Genomic DNA, 18,696 nt, shown 5'->3' with positions numbered 1-18,696 from the left:
GAAACTTGATGCCAGCCTTCATTGTATCATTGTCTATTAAATATCCGGTGTGCTGACTGTGCCATCTGTTCTTCCTGCAGGGCATGAGAAGGAAAGTGACTCACTTAGCCATCCAAAACACTGAGTGGTACTTGAATCAGATGCACAAGGTTGGCATAAAACTAACTGAATGGATATTACTTTGGAAGATTAATCTCTGTAGAAGCTCTCTGAAATGTCATCTACCTTGCCTACTCTAGCTGGTTTCATCACAAATACAGACATCTCAGACCATCCTTGGTTCAAGGAGGATTAATTTAAAGCTAGGCATCTTAGGGCCACTTTTGATTCAAGGAGATCCTAGTATGGGAAGGGCTGGGACTTCTAGGAACACTTTCAGTTATTTAAGTGGTGTAATAATTTTTTTAAGGTGGAAGGCTTGCATCAAATTTGGCTGTGAGGTGCTGGGCAGCGTTTGATCCAGGACTGTCTACTTGTGGCTGGATGCCTGTGCTTGTTCTGGGGGAAACGTTTGTGCAAGCTCAGTGTCTGATTTGTCTCTTGCTTTCATGCAGATCAATATAGATGAATCAATAAAGATAACCTTCAAATGCCAGCCTTTCAGGCAGGACAAATAGTGGTTGCAAAAAGAGGAGAGTCTTGCCTTGAAATCTGTCACTCTACCTTTGTCTCTCCTGTCATTTTCAGTTGCTTGTTTTGCATCATGCTTTTTGTCTTAAGGAAAATCAGCAGACTGGTATCCCTTGGGGAGTTGACTCAGGCTTTACTCGGGGTCTGTTGTAACTGGAGTTCACACAGATTGTACTCCAGACTTATAACAGCCAGAGCAACAGCACAAGCAGGGCTGTTGACCCCTCCTGCATATTCCATTGTAGGGGAAGAAAATAGGAAGTCAGAGAAGACAGGTTAAGTTCATATCAGAAAAGTATTGTTACATGAGGGCTCCTCTGTGACCCCCTACTTCTAAATGTGCTGTGGAACAAAGAGTCCCCATCCCAAATTATTTTTCTTAAAGCACATCAAAATTGGCCTATGAGTGGCCAAAGCTCCTATAAGAGAGTATGGAAGTGCTGTGGGGCTGCCTGCTGCTCAAGCATGAGAGGAAGAGACCAGTGGTGGATGTAATTTTTAGGCATATGGGATGTCAAAATAGACAGTGATATGAACAGCTATCTAATTTTATTCTTTGGCCTTCTGCCCAGATTTGAGGTGCTGCTAACTATATAGCCTCTCCATGAAAGTTGGGGAAAAAAAGTGCTGGAAATCAGATGTTTCCTGTTGGCAGTGCTCCCTTAGTCCCCGAGAACTCGGTCTTAGTTGGAACTCTGACATGTGGGGGGACTATGGGCCCAAGGGAGGGGGAACGAGGCTCAGGAGGAACAGAATCTGATGGGGCTTTAGGGGTTAGTTCAGGGATACGGGAAGAGATCTGAATTCCCAACATTTCACAATACCCAAAGAGTTTTACAGTGTTATGTTTTCCTGGAGAGGGGAGAGTGAGAACTGTACTGTGGAAGATTTAAATAGCTTGACCTGTCTCAGAGCTGATAATTACCAGATTTCTGCAAGCTAAGTGGAGGAAAATTTTACTGCAGTGTGGAAAAAGATTACAGCACTGCTTATGAAGATACTGGGAAGTCAAATAGCCCCAGATTAAAGACTGGTGAGTTTTGCAACGGCTGGATTGTAAAATCTATCTCAGCCAAAGACATCAATATAGTGGTTTACCTTTTGGAATAATTCAACATTTATAAGCACAAATTGAAATACTGTCCAACAATTCTGCAAATAACTCCTATTTTCAAATGGCTCTTGTAAACAAGAAATATAAGATGCAGAGCAATACCGTGTCCAGATTAAGCCACAACCATATTCTTCTCTCTGCTTATCTAGCATTTGTATCTAGATAAATGGAATCTGGTGGGAGCTTGCTGTATATGAATGTCAGGATGAAAAATTACTTGGAAAATTACTGTAAATTTGTGTTTAAATTTAAAAGGTATTTCATTGAATTTTTCTCATTCAAATACTGACCCTGAAAAGCTAAGCCATAAACTGTGCAACTGTGACTTCTCTTGGGAATGATCCAGTGAATATCAGTCAAAGGGTTTGATATAGGCTGTTGTAACCAGCTAATGCTATCATGAAAGGGAAGCTGTGTGATATACAGCTTGAAATGGAAATATTGAACTTAATTTTCTTGCAGGCTACCCTGCTAAAGGTTTTATTATCTTTCCTGTGCCATTGTGCTTTATATTCTCTGCAAACTGAAGCAGGTCAAGCTGACTGAGATTCTCTGAGACTTTTTTGACAAATCTCAACAAAGACATCAATTACACTACCAGTCAGTTAAGGTTTGTTGTGAAAATACTGATTTTAGTTTCACGGAAGGACTTCTTAAAAACTATTTGCCGTTAATATGTGATTAAGTTTTGCAAAATACTTGGTAGAGTATCAAAAGAAATTGATTTTACTGCATTTCACCATTCATCAGGCTGTTTTCCTAGGGATTCCTTTTGATTTAAATCAGTTTCTTTTCGTAGTCTCAGTAGCTGATAGGTCTGAAGTCTAAACAGAAGTTGTCTTGGTGAGATGTCTGGTTAGGGCCTGCCCTAGATTTTTTTTTTTTTTTTTTTTTTTTTTTTTTTTTTTTTGGTGGCGGGGTGGGGGGGGAGAGTAGGGTTGGGTGTTGCTGTCGTGCATTTATTTGCTTGTACGTTCTTTTTTTAGGTCGTCTATATGCCCTGTGTGCTCGTTTTCGAGCTGACTAGCTATTCTTCACCTTTCTCCCAGGCGGTTCAGAAACCCTAGGCTGGGGTGAGCCCTTACAAGGCACGTTCCGGGCACTCGCCAGCCCTTCCCCGGGGGCCGGAGCGGGAGCGCTGCCCCCCGCCGCCCTCAGCCGTGCTCCCGCCCCTCGCCACGCGCCGCTGCCGCGCCGGGAACGTGCGCCCGCCCGACGCGGCCCCGCCCCCCGCGCGAGGCGCGCCCCTATTGGCCCCGATCCCCCCGTGCCGGCGCTGTTGTGACACGTGAGGGCGGCGCACGTGGGGACGTTATGTAAGGCGCAGGGGGAAGGGGCGGGGCCGGCACGCGCGCGTGCGGCGGGGGCCGCCGCGCATGCGGGGTGCGGGCAAGGGGCGGGGCGCGGCCGGTCCGGTTGTGCTCCCTCCGCGGACAGAGGCCCCGGAGGCTGCCGAGCGACAATGAAGCAGCAGCAACAACAGCAACAGCCGCCGCCGCCACCGCCACCACCCCCGCAGCCTCCCCAGCACCCGTCGCCTCCCTTCGCCAGCCCGGGGGTGCCGGCCTTCCTCAGCAAGCTGTGGGCTTTGCTGGGCGAGACCCCCAGCAACCAGCTCATCACCTGGAGCCAGGTCGGCCACTGCCCCCTCCCCCCCCCCTTCCCGCCGCGTGTGGCGGAGCCCTCGCCCTCACCCTGCGCTTCGCTCCGGGGGCACCAGGGCCTGCTGGGGGCCGTGGGCCTCGGCGTGCGCCTGAGGAGGATGGAAAACGAGGGCACGGCCGCATGGCTTGGTCGGGCTCGGGCCGGGCCGGGCTGGGCTGAGCTGAGCTGCTGGGGAGAGGCCGACTCGCCTCTCCTCGCTGGCCCTCAGCCTCTGCCGTGGCTCTTCCGTGGAGTAAGAGCTCCGGTGCCCGCCGTGGGGCTGCGTACCCGGGCACCCCCGCAGAGCGCGGGGGGGGTGTCTGTCTGGCGGCCCCGACTGAGCAGGCTCGGGCGTCCGTGGTGGGAAGGGAGGCGGGAGCCGGGGGATTCTGCCGTGCGCTTAAGGAGCCGGCGTGCGGGGAACGCGGAGCTGCGGGGGGATTTCCCACCGCGGGGTGGTGGGTCCGCTAGGAGCGGGGCTTCCCCTCCGTGTGCTGGGGCAGCCGGGGAGCTCCAGAGGATGGGGAAAGCGGCGCGCTCAGGCCTGCTGTTGTTTCCTGTGTGCCGCCCGCGGGGTCGGATCCCGCAGGGGCGGTGGGGAGCGGCCACGTGGGGGATGGCCGGGGGCTTCCCGGGCTCGGTGTCCACCTGCTGGAGCGGCGGGAAGGGGATGGGCCACGGGAGAAGTCGAATTGGGCAGCAGTCTGCCTATAGTGCAGCCAAGGGCGGGCACGTTGCTACAGTGAGCATCATTAACAGTTATGGTAAATGCTAAGCACATATTTTAATAATAGCTACTTCATTTTTTTTCTATATGCTGTTTTCAATAAAATCCTGTTCTCAAATTGTATCAGTATCTCTAAGTAATGTTGAGTTAAACTCAACTGAGAACTCCCTATTTTAAATGCTTGAGAAGTAATAAAATATGTTAAGCATTTTACTGAAGATGGTTTACCAGTACTTTCAGCCAAAACTTCCCAAAGAGGGAAGCAGAAGCTCTCAGTAGATTACGGTAGCTTTTCTTTCTTTCTCTTTTTTCTTTTTTTCCTTCGTTTGTTTTGGGTTGGGATTTTTTGTGGGTTTTTTGGGTTTGTTTGGTTTTTTTTCTCTTTTTTTTTTTTGGAGGAGAGATACTAAGAAGATATGAAGATTAATGTTGTCTACGTTAAGAAATGCTATTTTTGCTACTTTATGCTTTTAATGGAGAATTTCCAAATTACTTATGCTTATCTCAAGTAAACACACCAATACCTGTTAGGTATCTTTGTATTTTTTTTTTTTTTTAATTAACAGTAAAAATAATTGTTTGAGATTCTGCAAGGCTGTTTCTAGAGGGGAAGGTCCACTCATCAGAGTTGATATTATTAGCAAGTTCTTGTGGGAGGGAAGTATTGGAGTTATGTGTGATATCTTTTAGAAATGCTGTGTTGATATTATGGGGTACAAAAAGTGTACCAAATATATCAAGGAAGAGAGAGTACAGTTACTATAATATTTTGCTTTCCTCCTCTACAAATCTCTATCCTTACACTCTAAGGATAAATGCTATCCGAAATGAAACAGACAGGTTTTTGTCTCCCTGCAAAGTGAAACCACAGTATGTGTTGTCCATGGAAATATGGGTGAGGAATACCAAATTAAGCACTTGGAAGACTGCTCTATGCTGCAGTCATTGGCACTAGGAGTTGACAATCGTATTTAGCTGTGTAGTGAAACTTACAGGCCTTAATGTCTGCACAGCTTTGCTGGAAATGACTGTCAGGGCAACAAGAGCTAGTGGATGTGTTTCCCAGATTTTCATGTGCTAAGCCTGGACAATGTCAAAGTGATGATAAAGTGAGGCACCACATGGAAGCTGTCTGTTGGTGTCACAAGTCACTGGAGTGTCGCTTGGTTCAGCACCTTCAGTTAGTGAGTTTCACACACAGCATTGGCTAAAGTAGTCTGTTCTTGCGATTTCTTTTGCTTCCCCTTTCCTTCCACATTGATTCTCAGCAGGAGGTAGGTAGGCATTACTGGAAGTTTTCATCTCCCTACCTTCCTCTCAGTGTTAAGCACCTAAGTCCTCCAGTGGAGAGCCATTTATAACATCCTGTTTCTGATGCTCCCTGCTGATTTGCAGGAACAGGCTGTTGTGGTTTAACCCCCAGTGGCAACCAAGTACAACACAGCCACTTGCTCATTTCCACAGCCTAGTAGAGAAAGTAAAACTTGTGGGTTGAGACAAGAACCATTTAAAATTGAAATCAAGTATATTATAACTAATAAAACAGAAAGAAAACACAAGAAAAAACAAACTATGCCCAAAACAATTGCTTACCAGCTGCTGCCCAGTACCCAGCCCATCTGAAAACAGCAGTCGGCCCTCCTGCTGGATAACTCAGCCAGTTTATATATTGGGCATGATGTTCTGTGGTATGGAATATCCTTTTGCCCAGTTTGGGTCAGCTGTCCTGACCGTGCACCTTCCCAGCTTCTTGTGCACCTGCTTGTTGGCATCACTTTGGAAGTTGAAAAGGCCTTGACTTAGGGTAAGCACTGCTCAACAACAACTAAAACATCCACTTACTATCAATGTTATTCTCTTAGTGCATTCAAAACTTAGCACTCTACCAGCTACTGAGAAAAAATTAATCCTATCCTACCTGAAACAACGACACCGGCCTTTGGACAAGGATCTTCATATGGTCTTACAGCTGGTTCTTTAAGCTTCTTGGGATCATAGAACTGCTGGCATTTGAGGAAGGCATCTAAGAAGATGCAGGAAGAGTGCTGACATTTGTTGAAGATGATAAGACTTTTTATTAACTACAGGGTGAAAGTATTGAGGATGTGTAGACATAACCTAAACCATTTTGAAGTAGGTAATTTGCATTCTGCTGATTACTTGCCCTGTAGTTAAATGGAGTGCAGTCACTGAAGAACAAAGAGCTGATCCTTCTATTTTAGTTAAAACCTGTGGGTTAAATAAAAGATCAGTCCTCCCTCACAACTGGCATTCCAGGAGAAGGGGAATCTTGCCTTAGGTGGCTACCTTTTTGGTAACTTTAAAACCCAGTGGCACATTCAGCTTTTTGACAGCTCCATCTGCTCTACAAGCCCTATCAAACCAGTCATGCTTTTATACTGTAAAGCAGATGGGACTTTCAGCTGGTTGTTGGTATTTTTTCCTTGCTCAGGTTCTTTGTTAAGATTACTTACCAAGGCTTCAAAACTATGCTCAAAATTGATAGTATTGTCCTGTAGTGAAACTGTGATAATTGCTGGTACACAATTCATTTATTGAGAAAGCAGTGCATAACAATAGAGATGTTCCCCTACAGATACAGGTAGTGATGTAAATCGATAGTACTCAGTTGCTTTGCAACTGCAATGTTTGTACGCTTTCTGTTTTGGAAAATTGTAGGCAAGCAGATCAGTAATGTACTGCATGCACAAAGGAAACATTCCAATCTGGTGATTAATTTTAAAAGCCTAGTGTGTTTTCTGCTATGGTTCTTAAGTAGCTTAATGTGTCTCTCTCATTTTAGAATGGCAAGAGTTTCTTGGTGTTGGATGAACGGAGATTTGCAAAAGAGATTCTTCCCAAGTACTTCAAGCACAACAACATGGCAAGCTTTGTCAGACAGTTAAACATGTGTAAGTTCCTAGATTTTTGCATTCTAGCACAGTTCTAAATCCTGTATGTAGAAGTTGCGTTATCATTTCCTTTGAGCAGAGGCCTTGTGTTCTCTGGAACTAGGATACTATCTTACCCTCAAAATTGGTAACAGGATAGTTGGAAGAGCATACTTTGAATTTCTTAATGTGGGTTTTGAGGTTTTTCTTTCCTTTTGTTTTTTTTAAAGATGGCTTCCGTAAAGTTGTTGGTGTTGATTCTGGAATTTTCAAACTGGAGCGAGACGGTCCAGTAGAGTTTCGGCATGCATATTTTAGGCAGGGCCGGGAGGACTTGTTGGAACACATTAAAAGGAAGGTTAGTGAAAATACAGTATATAGAAAACCTGTACTATTAAGTATTGATGAATAGCTAAGTTCATGTCAAGTTAACTGCAGGATTGTGAGTGCAAATAAGTTCAGAGTTTATGGAAACAAACTGCCCTGCTTTCATTTATATCTTGAGCTTGTTTAAAGATATTTTGGGGGATTTGACAAGGCTTTTTTATCTAACCTGCTTTGCTGTCATTATAGTTAAGTTTCACAGGTGGCAAAAAAGAGTGAGTTATGTAATATGACAATTTGCAAATGAGTATTAGAAGTGCACAGCATGCTTTGACTTTACCATCAGCAGTATAAGAAACCGCTTGTTTATGTAGTTTGTTTCAGAACAAAGCTACTGTAAGCATTAAACTTTACACCCAACAGAAAATACAGGCAAACCTATAAACATGCTTGTTATGCTCCTGAAATGTACTCTGCTGTTATTAAGTCAGATGGATATAGATGGCAAATAGAAATATGGCAAATTAAACTGGATGTCATGGTTAAGCCCAGCCAGCAGCTCAGCCCCACACAGCCTCTCGCTCACTCCCCCCATGTCAGGATGTGGGAGTGAATTGGGAGATAAAAGTGAGAAGACTCGTAGGTTGAGATAAAATCACTTTAATTAGTAAAGCAAAAGCTACACACACAGGCAAAGCAATACCAGGAATTAATTTACCACTCCCCCTGGGCAGGCAGGTGTTCAGCCATCCCAGGGAAAGCAGGACCCTGTCACATGTAATGGTGACTTGGGAGGACAAATGCCATCATTCTGAACATCCCCCACACTTTCTTCTTTTTCCCCCAGTTTTATATGCTAAGCATGACACCTTATGGTATGGAATGTTCCTTTGGTCAGGTGGGGATAACTGTCCCAGCTGTGTGTGTGCCCTCCCAATTTCTTGTGCAGCCCAAGCCAGCTCGCTGGTGGAGTGAGGTGAGAAGCAGAAAAGCCCTTGACTCCATGTGTAAACACTGCTCAGCAGTACCAAAAACATCTCTGTATTACCACCACTGCAGCACAACTGCACAAGTCCAAAACAGAGCCCCGTATTTGCTGCTATGAAGAAATTAACCCTACCCCAGCCAAAACCAGCACAGAGTGATGTCCTTGTTAGCACCAGGTTATTGTGATGTGCTTATGACTAAGTAGAGCACTTGGGAAAATGCCTGAAGAATCTGAGTGTACGTAAACGTTTATAACAGCTAAAGCTAAGGTGGTGACAGCTGTATTTCTGGTTTTGGGGTTTTTTGGATGCTTGGTTTATTATGAAGTTAAATGCATATTTTGTCAACATTAGTAAGAAAATCACCAGAAGAGAATAATAGTTAAGCATGAGTTAAGGGAACTGTTGTTTCTGGATTCTAATCTTTTAAAGGTTTCTTCTTCTTCGAGACCTGAAGAAAACAAGATACGTCAGGAAGATCTCTCTAAAATAATATGTAGTGCTCAGAAAGTGCAAATTAAACAAACGACTATTGAATCTCAGTTGTCTCTTTTGAAGAGGTAAGTTGGTTCACCAGTAACTGATCCTTAATGCTGAGTAATTGTGACACTAGATACTGGACAAAAACCTAATTTTAGGTGTCTCTTCATTTCTGGTTGCCTAATTCAATTATAGTTTTAGGAACATAAATTTCAATAGAAAAATTGCTTTAAAATTAAATATTCTGATATTATTAAAAGTAATAAGCAATGTTGGTGTTTGCAGAACACTAGTAGTAGGAAATCAAATAACAGCTTTAATAAGAGTTCCATATAGATGCTGAGGCCGAATATTTAAATCAGCTCTTAATATAAAGTATGCTGGTTTGTGTCTTCAGGTTTGAAATAGTTTCTGTGTTTGGTTTGAGTCAGAGTTTGGTTTGTGCAATTTGCATATAATACTTTCATAGGACAATTAATGTCTTTGCTCATTGTTTTTTATTTTCCTATTGTTTTTGTCCTCATTCCCCCACTGTTTAAAATTGCAGAAGAGTTAATGCCTATGAAAATGTGTTTAGAAATCTAATTTGGAAATTCCTTAGTTACCTCATTGACAGAGGAACAGAATCTAAAATCCAAATGTAAATAGAGTTTTTTTAGAATTGTATTATTGCCTGCTTAGAAATTATGATTGTCAACAGTGAGAGACGTGTGTCACAAATTACTTAATCCTTTAGAGCATGTAGATACAGACAAGATACATGACCATAAGGTCATGCCCTGTAAGTCACATCACCTCAATAGAAGCTGTGTCAGGGCACCTTACCTTACGTTGAGAAAGTGACAGTGTACATCTGTGGCAGATGTTACCGTAGTTCAAGAAGTAATTTTCTCATTTCTAGACTTCAGTTCTAGTGACTTGAGTAGTAGAATATTTAGAGGCAAATTTCTTTTGCCTAGGCATAGCCTTTGTTAGAATCTGGCCAGTCTAGAGTGAAAATGATGATATTTGCCCTTTTGAAGTCCTAGACTAATTTGGGTTGAAAGGAACCTCAGAAGGCCATCAGGTCCAAACCGCTGCCCAGAGCAGGGCTTTGACTGAACTGACAGCCAGTTGCTAATGACCTGACAGTTTGTAGAGATGAGAACATAGTGGCTGGTCTTTGACATCCATAATGTCATCCCATCAGTTTAAAATTATTGAGGTAGAAACTGGAGCTAAATCGGAAGACCTGGTCCTCCAGAATACGTTGATAAAGCTAGTGAGAAAATTGAGAAAGTTCAGAATGCCTACCTTCTGCTGTTAGTTTTGTGATGGAACTGTACTCTTAAATTGTATGTTGGACACAGAGCAGTTTGAGGAGTGAGTAGTACCCTGCATCACACTGCATACGAGCAGCTGTTTCTGAAAACTTAGTTTAAGGTTTCCTAAAAACACAAGCACCAGTGGAGTTTGCTTTTTTGTGTTGAAAATTAAACTGCAGAAGAGAGAAGGGTGATCTGTTGTCTTCCCATATTCATTGAAGCTTCTGGTGTTCATTATCTACATCTTAATATGGCATACATTGTTGGAAACAAGGCTCGTGGTTACAGTAGGGCAGTTTTTACACTGTCTCAGTAACTGGAGTCCTGTGAGTACTGGAAGAACCAATGTTTCTAAAATGGCAGTGTTTCAGGAAAACTGCCATCTCTGACATGCTCCTGTTGTTTTTTATCACCTAACATGCCCCTTCACTGGAGCTAGTAAAGGTAACTGTTAAAGGTGATAGTTAATTTTTAAATGCTGAATGTATGGGTAATGATTATTGCCAAATTTGGGAATTTTATTTTTCTTCCTTTAAAGCAGATGGATATTCTCTGCAGGCCATTTGTTGTGTTTGGGTCTCCATTTCATAGTTACTTTCCAAGGCTGCTTGCTGACTGTGTGACACTCCCACACCAACCTGCAATCTAAAAACACATTTCAAAGGGTTTTAATGAAGCCAACTGATCTTTAACAAAAATTAATAACTTAGTTTTAGTTTGACTTTTAAATCATCATTTTTAAACAGAGAGAATGAATCCCTTTGGAGGGAAGTGTCAGAACTGAGAGCAAAACACTTGCAACAGCAGCAACTTATTCGAAAGGTAAGGCTTCACTGAAGTGTCGTGTGTGCTTCTGTGAGTGCTTCTGAACTAGGAATGCTGTGCCACATTACCTTGCTTTACCCTCACTCAGCTTTTTGTAATGTCAAATCTCTCTTTAATAGAAAAAACAGCAGTGTGGTATATGGTGAACAAATCCTAGTGAAACAAACATTCATGGTATTTTACTGCATAAGCAGAAAATAAGGCCAAAGTCTTGTAAACATTTTCAAAGAAAGAGGCTCAAGAACATCCTACATCAGTCATTAAGGTACCCTTAACATGGTCTGCCCATTTTTTATTCAGGAATCAGATATCTAATTCTCTGTGTCATGTGATCTCAGGGAAAACTGTCCTGAAGTTACCAGAGGAACAGATAATTGAGTGGAACCCCTCGATAATATGTTAACTTAGATTATTTAACAGTTAGATTTATGATCTACAAAAACTGGTATAAATGCATAGAGTTGATGGATCTATTTTTTTTTTAACATACTAGAAAGGGCATCACTGCAAGTAGCCTTGTAGCAGAGACTTAGTGAGTTTTTTTCCCCAGGTTCTTCAAGCCAGAGACATACATTAAAGCTTTAAATTTAAAACATAAGGGAAAGAAGTCTAACATTTCAAAAGGAAAGGCAGCTGATGAATAGTGTTAATTGTACATGTAATTTTTCTGAATCTGTCAAAAATGCCTTCCACCAAAACCAATATTTACAATACAGGTTATGTATATGGACCACATCCCTATATGTCTTCTGTCATTGCTAATTAGAATTCTTCTAATTGTTTGCATTGCTGGATTTCTTTCTGTGTACTGTATGATGTCTTGTAAAAGTCCACTTGCTATGTGAAAAGCCTGTCTTTGACAATTGAATAACTATTTAGATATTATCAGCACTGTTTTTTACCTTGATTTTTAATTTTTCTGAGCAGCTCTGTATAAAAGTTACTATACAAAGGAAGTGTTTTGTTGTTTATGTATAGATTTTATTATTGGCGTCTTCTGCTATAAGATACCTTGGTACTCAGGAGAAACAATTACAAAGTAGAGCAACCAACAATAGTGTTCTCTCCCTTACAGATCGTACAATTCATTGTTACCTTGGTGCAGAATAACCAACTAGTGAGCCTAAAACGCAAGAGGTAAATATGATCTTGAAAACTTGCTGTCTGCTTGATAAACTGACAGGCCTTGTTGATTAATTACTAAAGAGGTGGTTTTGAAATGGCTTTCTTCCTTCATGCTTTCTGTTGTAGGCCTCTACTTCTGAACACTAATGGACCTACAAAGTCGAATGTATTTCAGAAAATTGTGAAAGAACCAGCTGACAGTAGCCACCATGTAAGTTTTCTATAATGGGTACTCTCTGTCACGATGAAGGAGTGCAGGTGGGCAGATGGATCAAGTTCGTTGTCATGTGGAGACTAAAACGTAGCTGTGTACTGAGAGCTGTCAACTTGTAGAAGTGATAGGCTGTGTTGTTTCCTTCAGAAGCTAAATGTGTTGATAATCACCATTCACTTTCCAACATAAGCATGTATAAACGGGTTACCTGTGTATTAAATACAGCTTGACATGATCCTGCTGAAAGCAGTTTGCTTTTAAGAATGGTGCTGTTAGAAATAGCACATAAAACATTGCATTGTTATCTGTGGGAATGTGACATCCCTGGCACCACACAGGGACAAGGGTCCAGTGCGTTGCTCTGCAAGGCAGCATCCAACCCAGCAAAATCATGTTATGTTCCTGTTACATTTGAATCAATCACACCACTCAAAAGTTGTTTTCTGTTGTCCAAATAATGATCGGCAGGGAAATTGTTTAAGCAAGTACTGTAGTATGGCACTAGAATTAGTAGCTTTATAACAAACTACTGTTTAAACAGCAGTCACTGTTTTAATATTTTTTAGTTCTGTTTTCTGACAGTGCTAGTATATTTTTATTTCTGTGCCTGTAGTATTTGCCAAATTCTTTTTCCTGTAGCTGTTATTCTCCAGCTTGTTTATTTACTTTTATGGCTTTTTCTATTAAACATAGATCTGTACAAACTGCTTGTAATCTCCAAGGCGTAGGAAAGCTCTTAGACTTCATTAGATGTGAAACATTTTAGGATACAATGGTAACTGTCAAAATGCTGAAGCTCGTCGTCCTTTTGTGCCTTGACTTTTTTAATAATAATTCTCAGGTACCTCTCAACAGAAATGAGGGCTTAAAACAAAGGGAACAGATTTCAGATGACATTGTTATTTATGATGTCACTGAGGATGTGGGTGAGGAAGAACATCCCATGGCTGATGAAGAAAATCTTCCTGTTACACCAGAAACAAGTGAAGATACCACTTCAGATTCTTCCAAGTAAGAAGTCTCAAGAAGTGTGTGTTGATAAATGGCTTTCAGTGTTGTATAATATGCAGTAACTCAGTTGTCTTAGATAATTTTTTTTTAGTGTAATGGTTAGAATTATTCAGCACTCCTGCACATATAGAAACTTCATCTGTGAATTGACACTAGCTTTTGATTTACTGGCCTCTGGATAGTTTATTGGCTGTTGGAGTTTTAATTATCAGGAGGATAGATGGAAACTAGTGAAAATAATCTGTATTATTGCATTATAGTTAAATATGCTACGTGTCCAAAGCAAGAGTAAGAGAAATCTTCTTGCTTTTTGGTTATGTATACAGACAGGAATGACTTCCTTGTTTTTGCAGGTTTTTGTGGAGAATAGTTTACCTGTGGTGTTTATCAGGTATTGGTGTGGTCTTTACATTAAGCCAGTTAATTTCAGGGTTCTGGGATTTTTTTAGTCCCAGTTGTTTTGTGATTATGTTCTTTCCTGTCTGTACTCTGGTACTACAGAAGTTGTTCATCTTTCAGCTACAAGCAAGTTGAAACTTGGTCTAGGGATTTAGATGCAACTCTCTTCTTGAATTGCATTGGATTGATAGGGCCTGTATTATGCCTCAAGGAAAAAATTAGTATTTGTAGCTTATATTTTAATTGGTATCATTGTTCTTGCTCAGCTGATGTCTGGGAATGCATTCTCTGATAGAAAAGCTGCATGAGGAAAAGGCTGTGGTAGAGAGGCAATGTAACTAACAGCTACTTAAGGGTTAAGAACCAGAATATGGATGAAAGCAAATTGGTTGGGGCTTGCTCTTGGTCTTCAGGTTTCTTTCCTGGTATGCATAAGAAGGTTATTTTAACTACAAACCTGTAGACCAGGATCCTTTGTTATGGGTGCTCCAGAGCTGATGCTGTTCAACAGGAAATATGCAAAATACATACTGTCTGTCTGGTTTGATGACCTTGTATGCTTTGGTTCACTTTGTACATCCCATCTATATGCAAGCTTATAGTTGTTCTAATGACAAAAATGTCAGTGTTCCTATAGCTCTTTAGTGGTTGTTTATTGTGGTCTGGCACAGCAGTGTCTGCTGACTGAGCTGCATTAATTGTGTTGATCATGACAGAACCGTATCAATGGAAAACAGATATGTAGAGTATCTTTCTGTGTTTAGTATTAAAAAGCAGTAGAAAAGTTTATTTCCTGATAGTAGCTTGAATAGTAGCTTGACTAAAGTGAGAAGTAGCTAAACCTGTGGAATAATACCAATTTAAATGTGTATGAAATGCTGTAATTAATTTATCTCCTATTACAGCTGTAGCTGTAGCCGCCATTCTCCTGATATTGTAATTGTGGAAGATGATAATGAAGATGAATATTCCCCTGTAATTCAAGGGGATAAAAGCACCGAATCAGTTGCTGTCCCAGGTAATGATCCAGTCAGCCCCGTCAGTGACAGCACAAGCCCACTCATGTCAAGTGCCGTACAGCTGAATAACCAGTCAACTTCAACTGCAGAAGATCCAGTCTCTGTGATGGATTCCATACTCAATGAAAATGGAGTAATTTCACAGAATATAAATCTTCTTGGAAAGTGAGTAGTCTGGTCTTTTGTTTTTTCAAGTATTAGAACTGATTATTTGACTGAAGTAAAGAGAACTGAATAGCAGTTTCTCCTAAGAACTCTAAACTTACAGGCCACTGTTATTCCAGCCAGTTTCTGAAGAGCCTTCTGTTCTAAGTATTTTAAGATGCAACTGCTGATTTTCATTGTTAAGTGAGTGAGCTGAGATGTGTAATCTGGCAGTGTAATGTTGTGGAGATTGCTTAAACTGTCAGGATTTATTTTTGTCACTCCTGCAGGTGGATTAGACCCATTATGTCCAATCCAAGCAAACATTGCATCTCTGCTAATGTCATGTCATAGTGTTATGTTGATGTGATTCCTGTGACACCTATTTTAGAGCACCTGTCTGCTGTACTTGGGCTCTCCTCTAGAGAGGCTAAAAGCCTTCATTTTTTTCCAGAGGTCATTTCTAGTGAAAGACTTAGTTCATTCTAGTTCTGGTGAAGATTTTTAGATGCATGTAGTACATCTGTGTAAAGCTTACTTGAGGATTTCTCTTACTTTGTTAAGGGATACAGCAATAAAATACTGTTTGCCTTCTAGAGTTGAACTTCTGGATTATCTGGACAGTATTGACTGCAGTTTGGAGGACTTCCAGGCTATGTTATCGGGACGACAGTTCAGCATAGATCCAGATCTCCTCCTGGTTGATGTAATTTTGACTTTATTTTAAGCATTTTGGTAAAAGCTGTAGAAAACACTTGTGTGTGTTGTTGCTCTTCAGAATGGATTTAAACCTCAAGCGATTTCTTTGTTCTTTCTTCCCTTTACAAAGCAAAGTTATAAATATTTATGAATGTGAGTTTCTGGAGCACTGGTATAAGTCTCAATGCTCCATCACTGCTCAAGTGAATGCTTAAGTTTCTTGTTGAACAATGTCTTTCTTAATGAAATAATGCTTGTATTTGTTGTGATGTGAACTTAGATGTCAAGTAGATTAATACTCTTGCTTTGAAATAACCCAGCACATCATCTGTTGTCTTCTCAGTGAGCTGGGGTTAAAAAGAGCTTTCCTCCCTGTAGAAAGGCCGTGCTGCTGGCTGGTGGCAGGGTGTTGTCTGCCATGACTTACATGCCCCCTTTCTGAGGTGCTGCTCCCTGTCCATTTGTTCCTTAACCCTGACCTGGGCCAGTGCATGAGGTTACTGGTTCCTGGTGACACGTGACTGTTGAACCTGGTGGAGTGCCTGCTGGCCCCTCTCCCACTTCACTGAGATCCCCTCTAACCGCAGCTCTGCTCTCCACTTACTGAGAACTCCTTCCAGCTTGGTGGCAGTTGCAACTTAAGTTCATCCATATTGTAGACAGAATTATCCATGCAGCGATGTCTGAAGAAATTGGTGTTTTTAAGACTGCAGCAAACTGTGTTAGATGCAATAGTTGTTTCCTTTGTGATCAAGCTTCATGGAATTCCAAACCATCTAGTTGCCAAGCTAGATTTTCATTGTAAAAGCAGTAATTACCTGTAAATAGACTCCAATCCTCACAGAGGGTGGAATAAGTACAGGGGTTATTCTCACACATGCAGAAGCAATGTTCTTGTATTCTTAATAGCAACATTGAGATACCTAAAACTTGATGTCTTTTGTCTTATTCAGCTTTTTACAAGCTCTGTGCAGATGAATCCCACAGATCATGATCATATCACTAATACCAAAGTAAGTCTTAAATCCATTGCTCAACATATGCAGTAGTGAGAGATACAAAATTCACTTATCTTTTATTGTTTTCTTTACTGGAGTCATGGCACTCATTGCTCTGGCTTTTAAGACTTCCATGTGAATAGGTAGACTGCACCTAAGTTCATCCTGTTGGGCTTTAAACAGCAAAGGAAAAAGCACACTAACTAATTAGTAATGTCCTTTAAAACTTGTATTACCGTGAGGCCAATACCTGTACATTGTACCAGTCTCTTGACTTTTGTATCCACTGAGATTTTATTACTTGCAAACATGGTATGCACTTTCATCAGAACATCAGAATGATTTCATCTGTATTATCTGGTGGGAAAAGAAACACAGTAATAAGCAGTGGAGCAAAGATGTAGCACTTTGAATTTGTCCTGCTCACTTAAAGCATTCGTTTTGGTTCTTGCTTTATACTGTGTTTCCATTTCATGTTTTCTCAGCCAAGGTGTGTTAGTGTGGGTAATACTGATAATGCCACTGCATCTCATCACAAATAAAATACTATTTTTTTGTAGTACTTGGTCAGCTGTGTTCCAGTGGCATTGGAACAGGCTTTAAACGTGTGTTTAAGAGTTTGCTTTTGTTCCCAGACGGAGACAAAGGGAAAAGAAACTAACAAGAATGATGCTGGTCCAGCAGCTTCACAGGAAACGCAAGGTACTAAGCCCAGACCAGGTTAGTTGTAGTGATCTATTGAAACACTTCAGCAGTTGAACATTGTTCTTAAGGCCATCTCGGTTATTTGCTTCTTGTCTGGTTTTATGTTACGCTGATAAACCAATAACCAAAACACAATACTTAGTACATTTGCTTTTTAGATCTTTGGCTCTGCACTAGATACAGAGAAACTGATGTTTTGCAGGTGAATCTGTGCAAATAACGTTATGCATGAACATAACAATTCTTTAAAAACACATTTAAAAATCAAACACCTATTGTGTTTTTATTAATTCTTCTTTAAATAAGTGCTCTGGGTTGGATTTAGTTTTTTCCTTCTGCATATAGAAGGGCACATGAATTGATGTTCTGGGCATTTTTTTCTCCATAGATAAGCAGCTGATACACTACACTGCGTTTCCACTCCTTGCATTCCTTGATGGGAACCCAGGCTCTGCTTTTGAGAGTGGGAGCTTGACAGCTGAAACTCCTTCCACTGTTGAGAAATCCCTGGAAGGGGACGAGCTCCTGGAGAGCAGCCTGGATCCTGAGCCCACCCAGAGCAAACTGGTGCGTCTGGAGCCACTGACGGAGGCAGAGGCGAGTGAAGCCACGCTGTTCTACCTGTGTGAACTTGCCCCAGCACCCATGGACACAGACATGTCCTTCTTGGATAACTGATGTGAGGGAGGCTCTGTATATAGTCATGAAGATGAACTATTTATTTAGAATATTGTTTGGTATGAGAGTTTTTTGTAAATCACTGTTTTATGTAACCAGATATGTGGAATCTGAAGTACCTTTCCTATCTTATACAAGCAGTTGTTTAGCTATGGAGTTAGACAAGCCACCAGGCACAGCGGGCACTGCTGAGCCAGGCTGCTGCTGCACTGCTGTGAACGCTTGGTGTTGCACACATCGCTCGTACCGTGGGTAACCCAACACTTGCCAGTAGTGAGCTTTGGTTTATGGTTTCTTATACTTCTTGTCTTACATACGATGACATAAACTAGTAGTGTATGGTTAGGGAACACTGACTTTCTGTATTTTGGGGTTTTTATTTTTTACATTTTGTTTAACACACATGAGGCTTTTTTGGGGTGGGGGGACCAGGACCTGATGTAGGCTTTTTTTTTCCCTGCTTCAGCTGGGAACAAAGTGCCTGTACCTTGCTAAATCTTGGTTCTGCCTTACTTTCACTTCAGTGGAAGTGCTCACACATAGCACAAACTGGGGAAGAGTTCTTGACAGCTGCCAGGCCCCATGACTGCATGAGTACTTTTAACTTGGACCATCTATGCTGATTAAATAAATGTTACTTAAGTGTGATACTTGTTAAGAGTTTGTCTCTTATTCCCTGTGCCAGGTGGTTATGGATTTAACAGCCTCTTGTTTTCCTATCATAGTAGCTGTGCAAGGTCTGCTGTACACAATTACTGGAAAATAGTTTATCTCCAACC

The 18,696-nt window shown here is 41.5% G+C and overlaps 1 protein-coding gene across 2 annotated transcripts; it reads left to right on the top strand.

Moving 5' to 3' along the window:
- Nucleotides 1–3,129: 3,129 nt before the first annotated feature.
- On the top strand, nt 3,130–18,567 carry HSF2 (heat shock transcription factor 2). Of its 2 annotated transcripts, none has more exons than XM_039568366.1 (13): nt 3,130–3,377; nt 6,919–7,027; nt 7,237–7,364; nt 8,749–8,876; nt 10,847–10,922; nt 12,001–12,062; nt 12,177–12,261; nt 13,106–13,275; nt 14,580–14,858; nt 15,435–15,543; nt 16,490–16,549; nt 17,170–17,236; nt 17,628–18,567. In XM_039568366.1, exons 1-13 carry the CDS (start codon nt 3,207–3,209, stop codon nt 17,915–17,917), a joined length of 1,734 nt encoding a protein of 577 aa, XP_039424300.1. In that variant the 5' UTR covers nt 3,130–3,206; the 3' UTR covers nt 17,918–18,567. The 2 variants fall into 2 exon arrangements, with proteins under 2 accessions (XP_039424300.1, XP_039424299.1); XM_039568365.1 differs by having other exon boundaries at nt 17,170–17,254.
- The last annotated feature ends 129 nt before the right edge of the window (nt 18,568–18,696 follow it).

This window comes from Corvus cornix, chromosome 3 (genome assembly GCF_000738735.6).
Source record: "Corvus cornix cornix isolate S_Up_H32 chromosome 3, ASM73873v5, whole genome shotgun sequence".
Lineage (NCBI taxonomy): Eukaryota > Metazoa > Chordata > Aves > Passeriformes > Corvidae > Corvus > Corvus cornix.
This window is presented reverse-complemented; position numbering and strand designations above follow the sequence as displayed.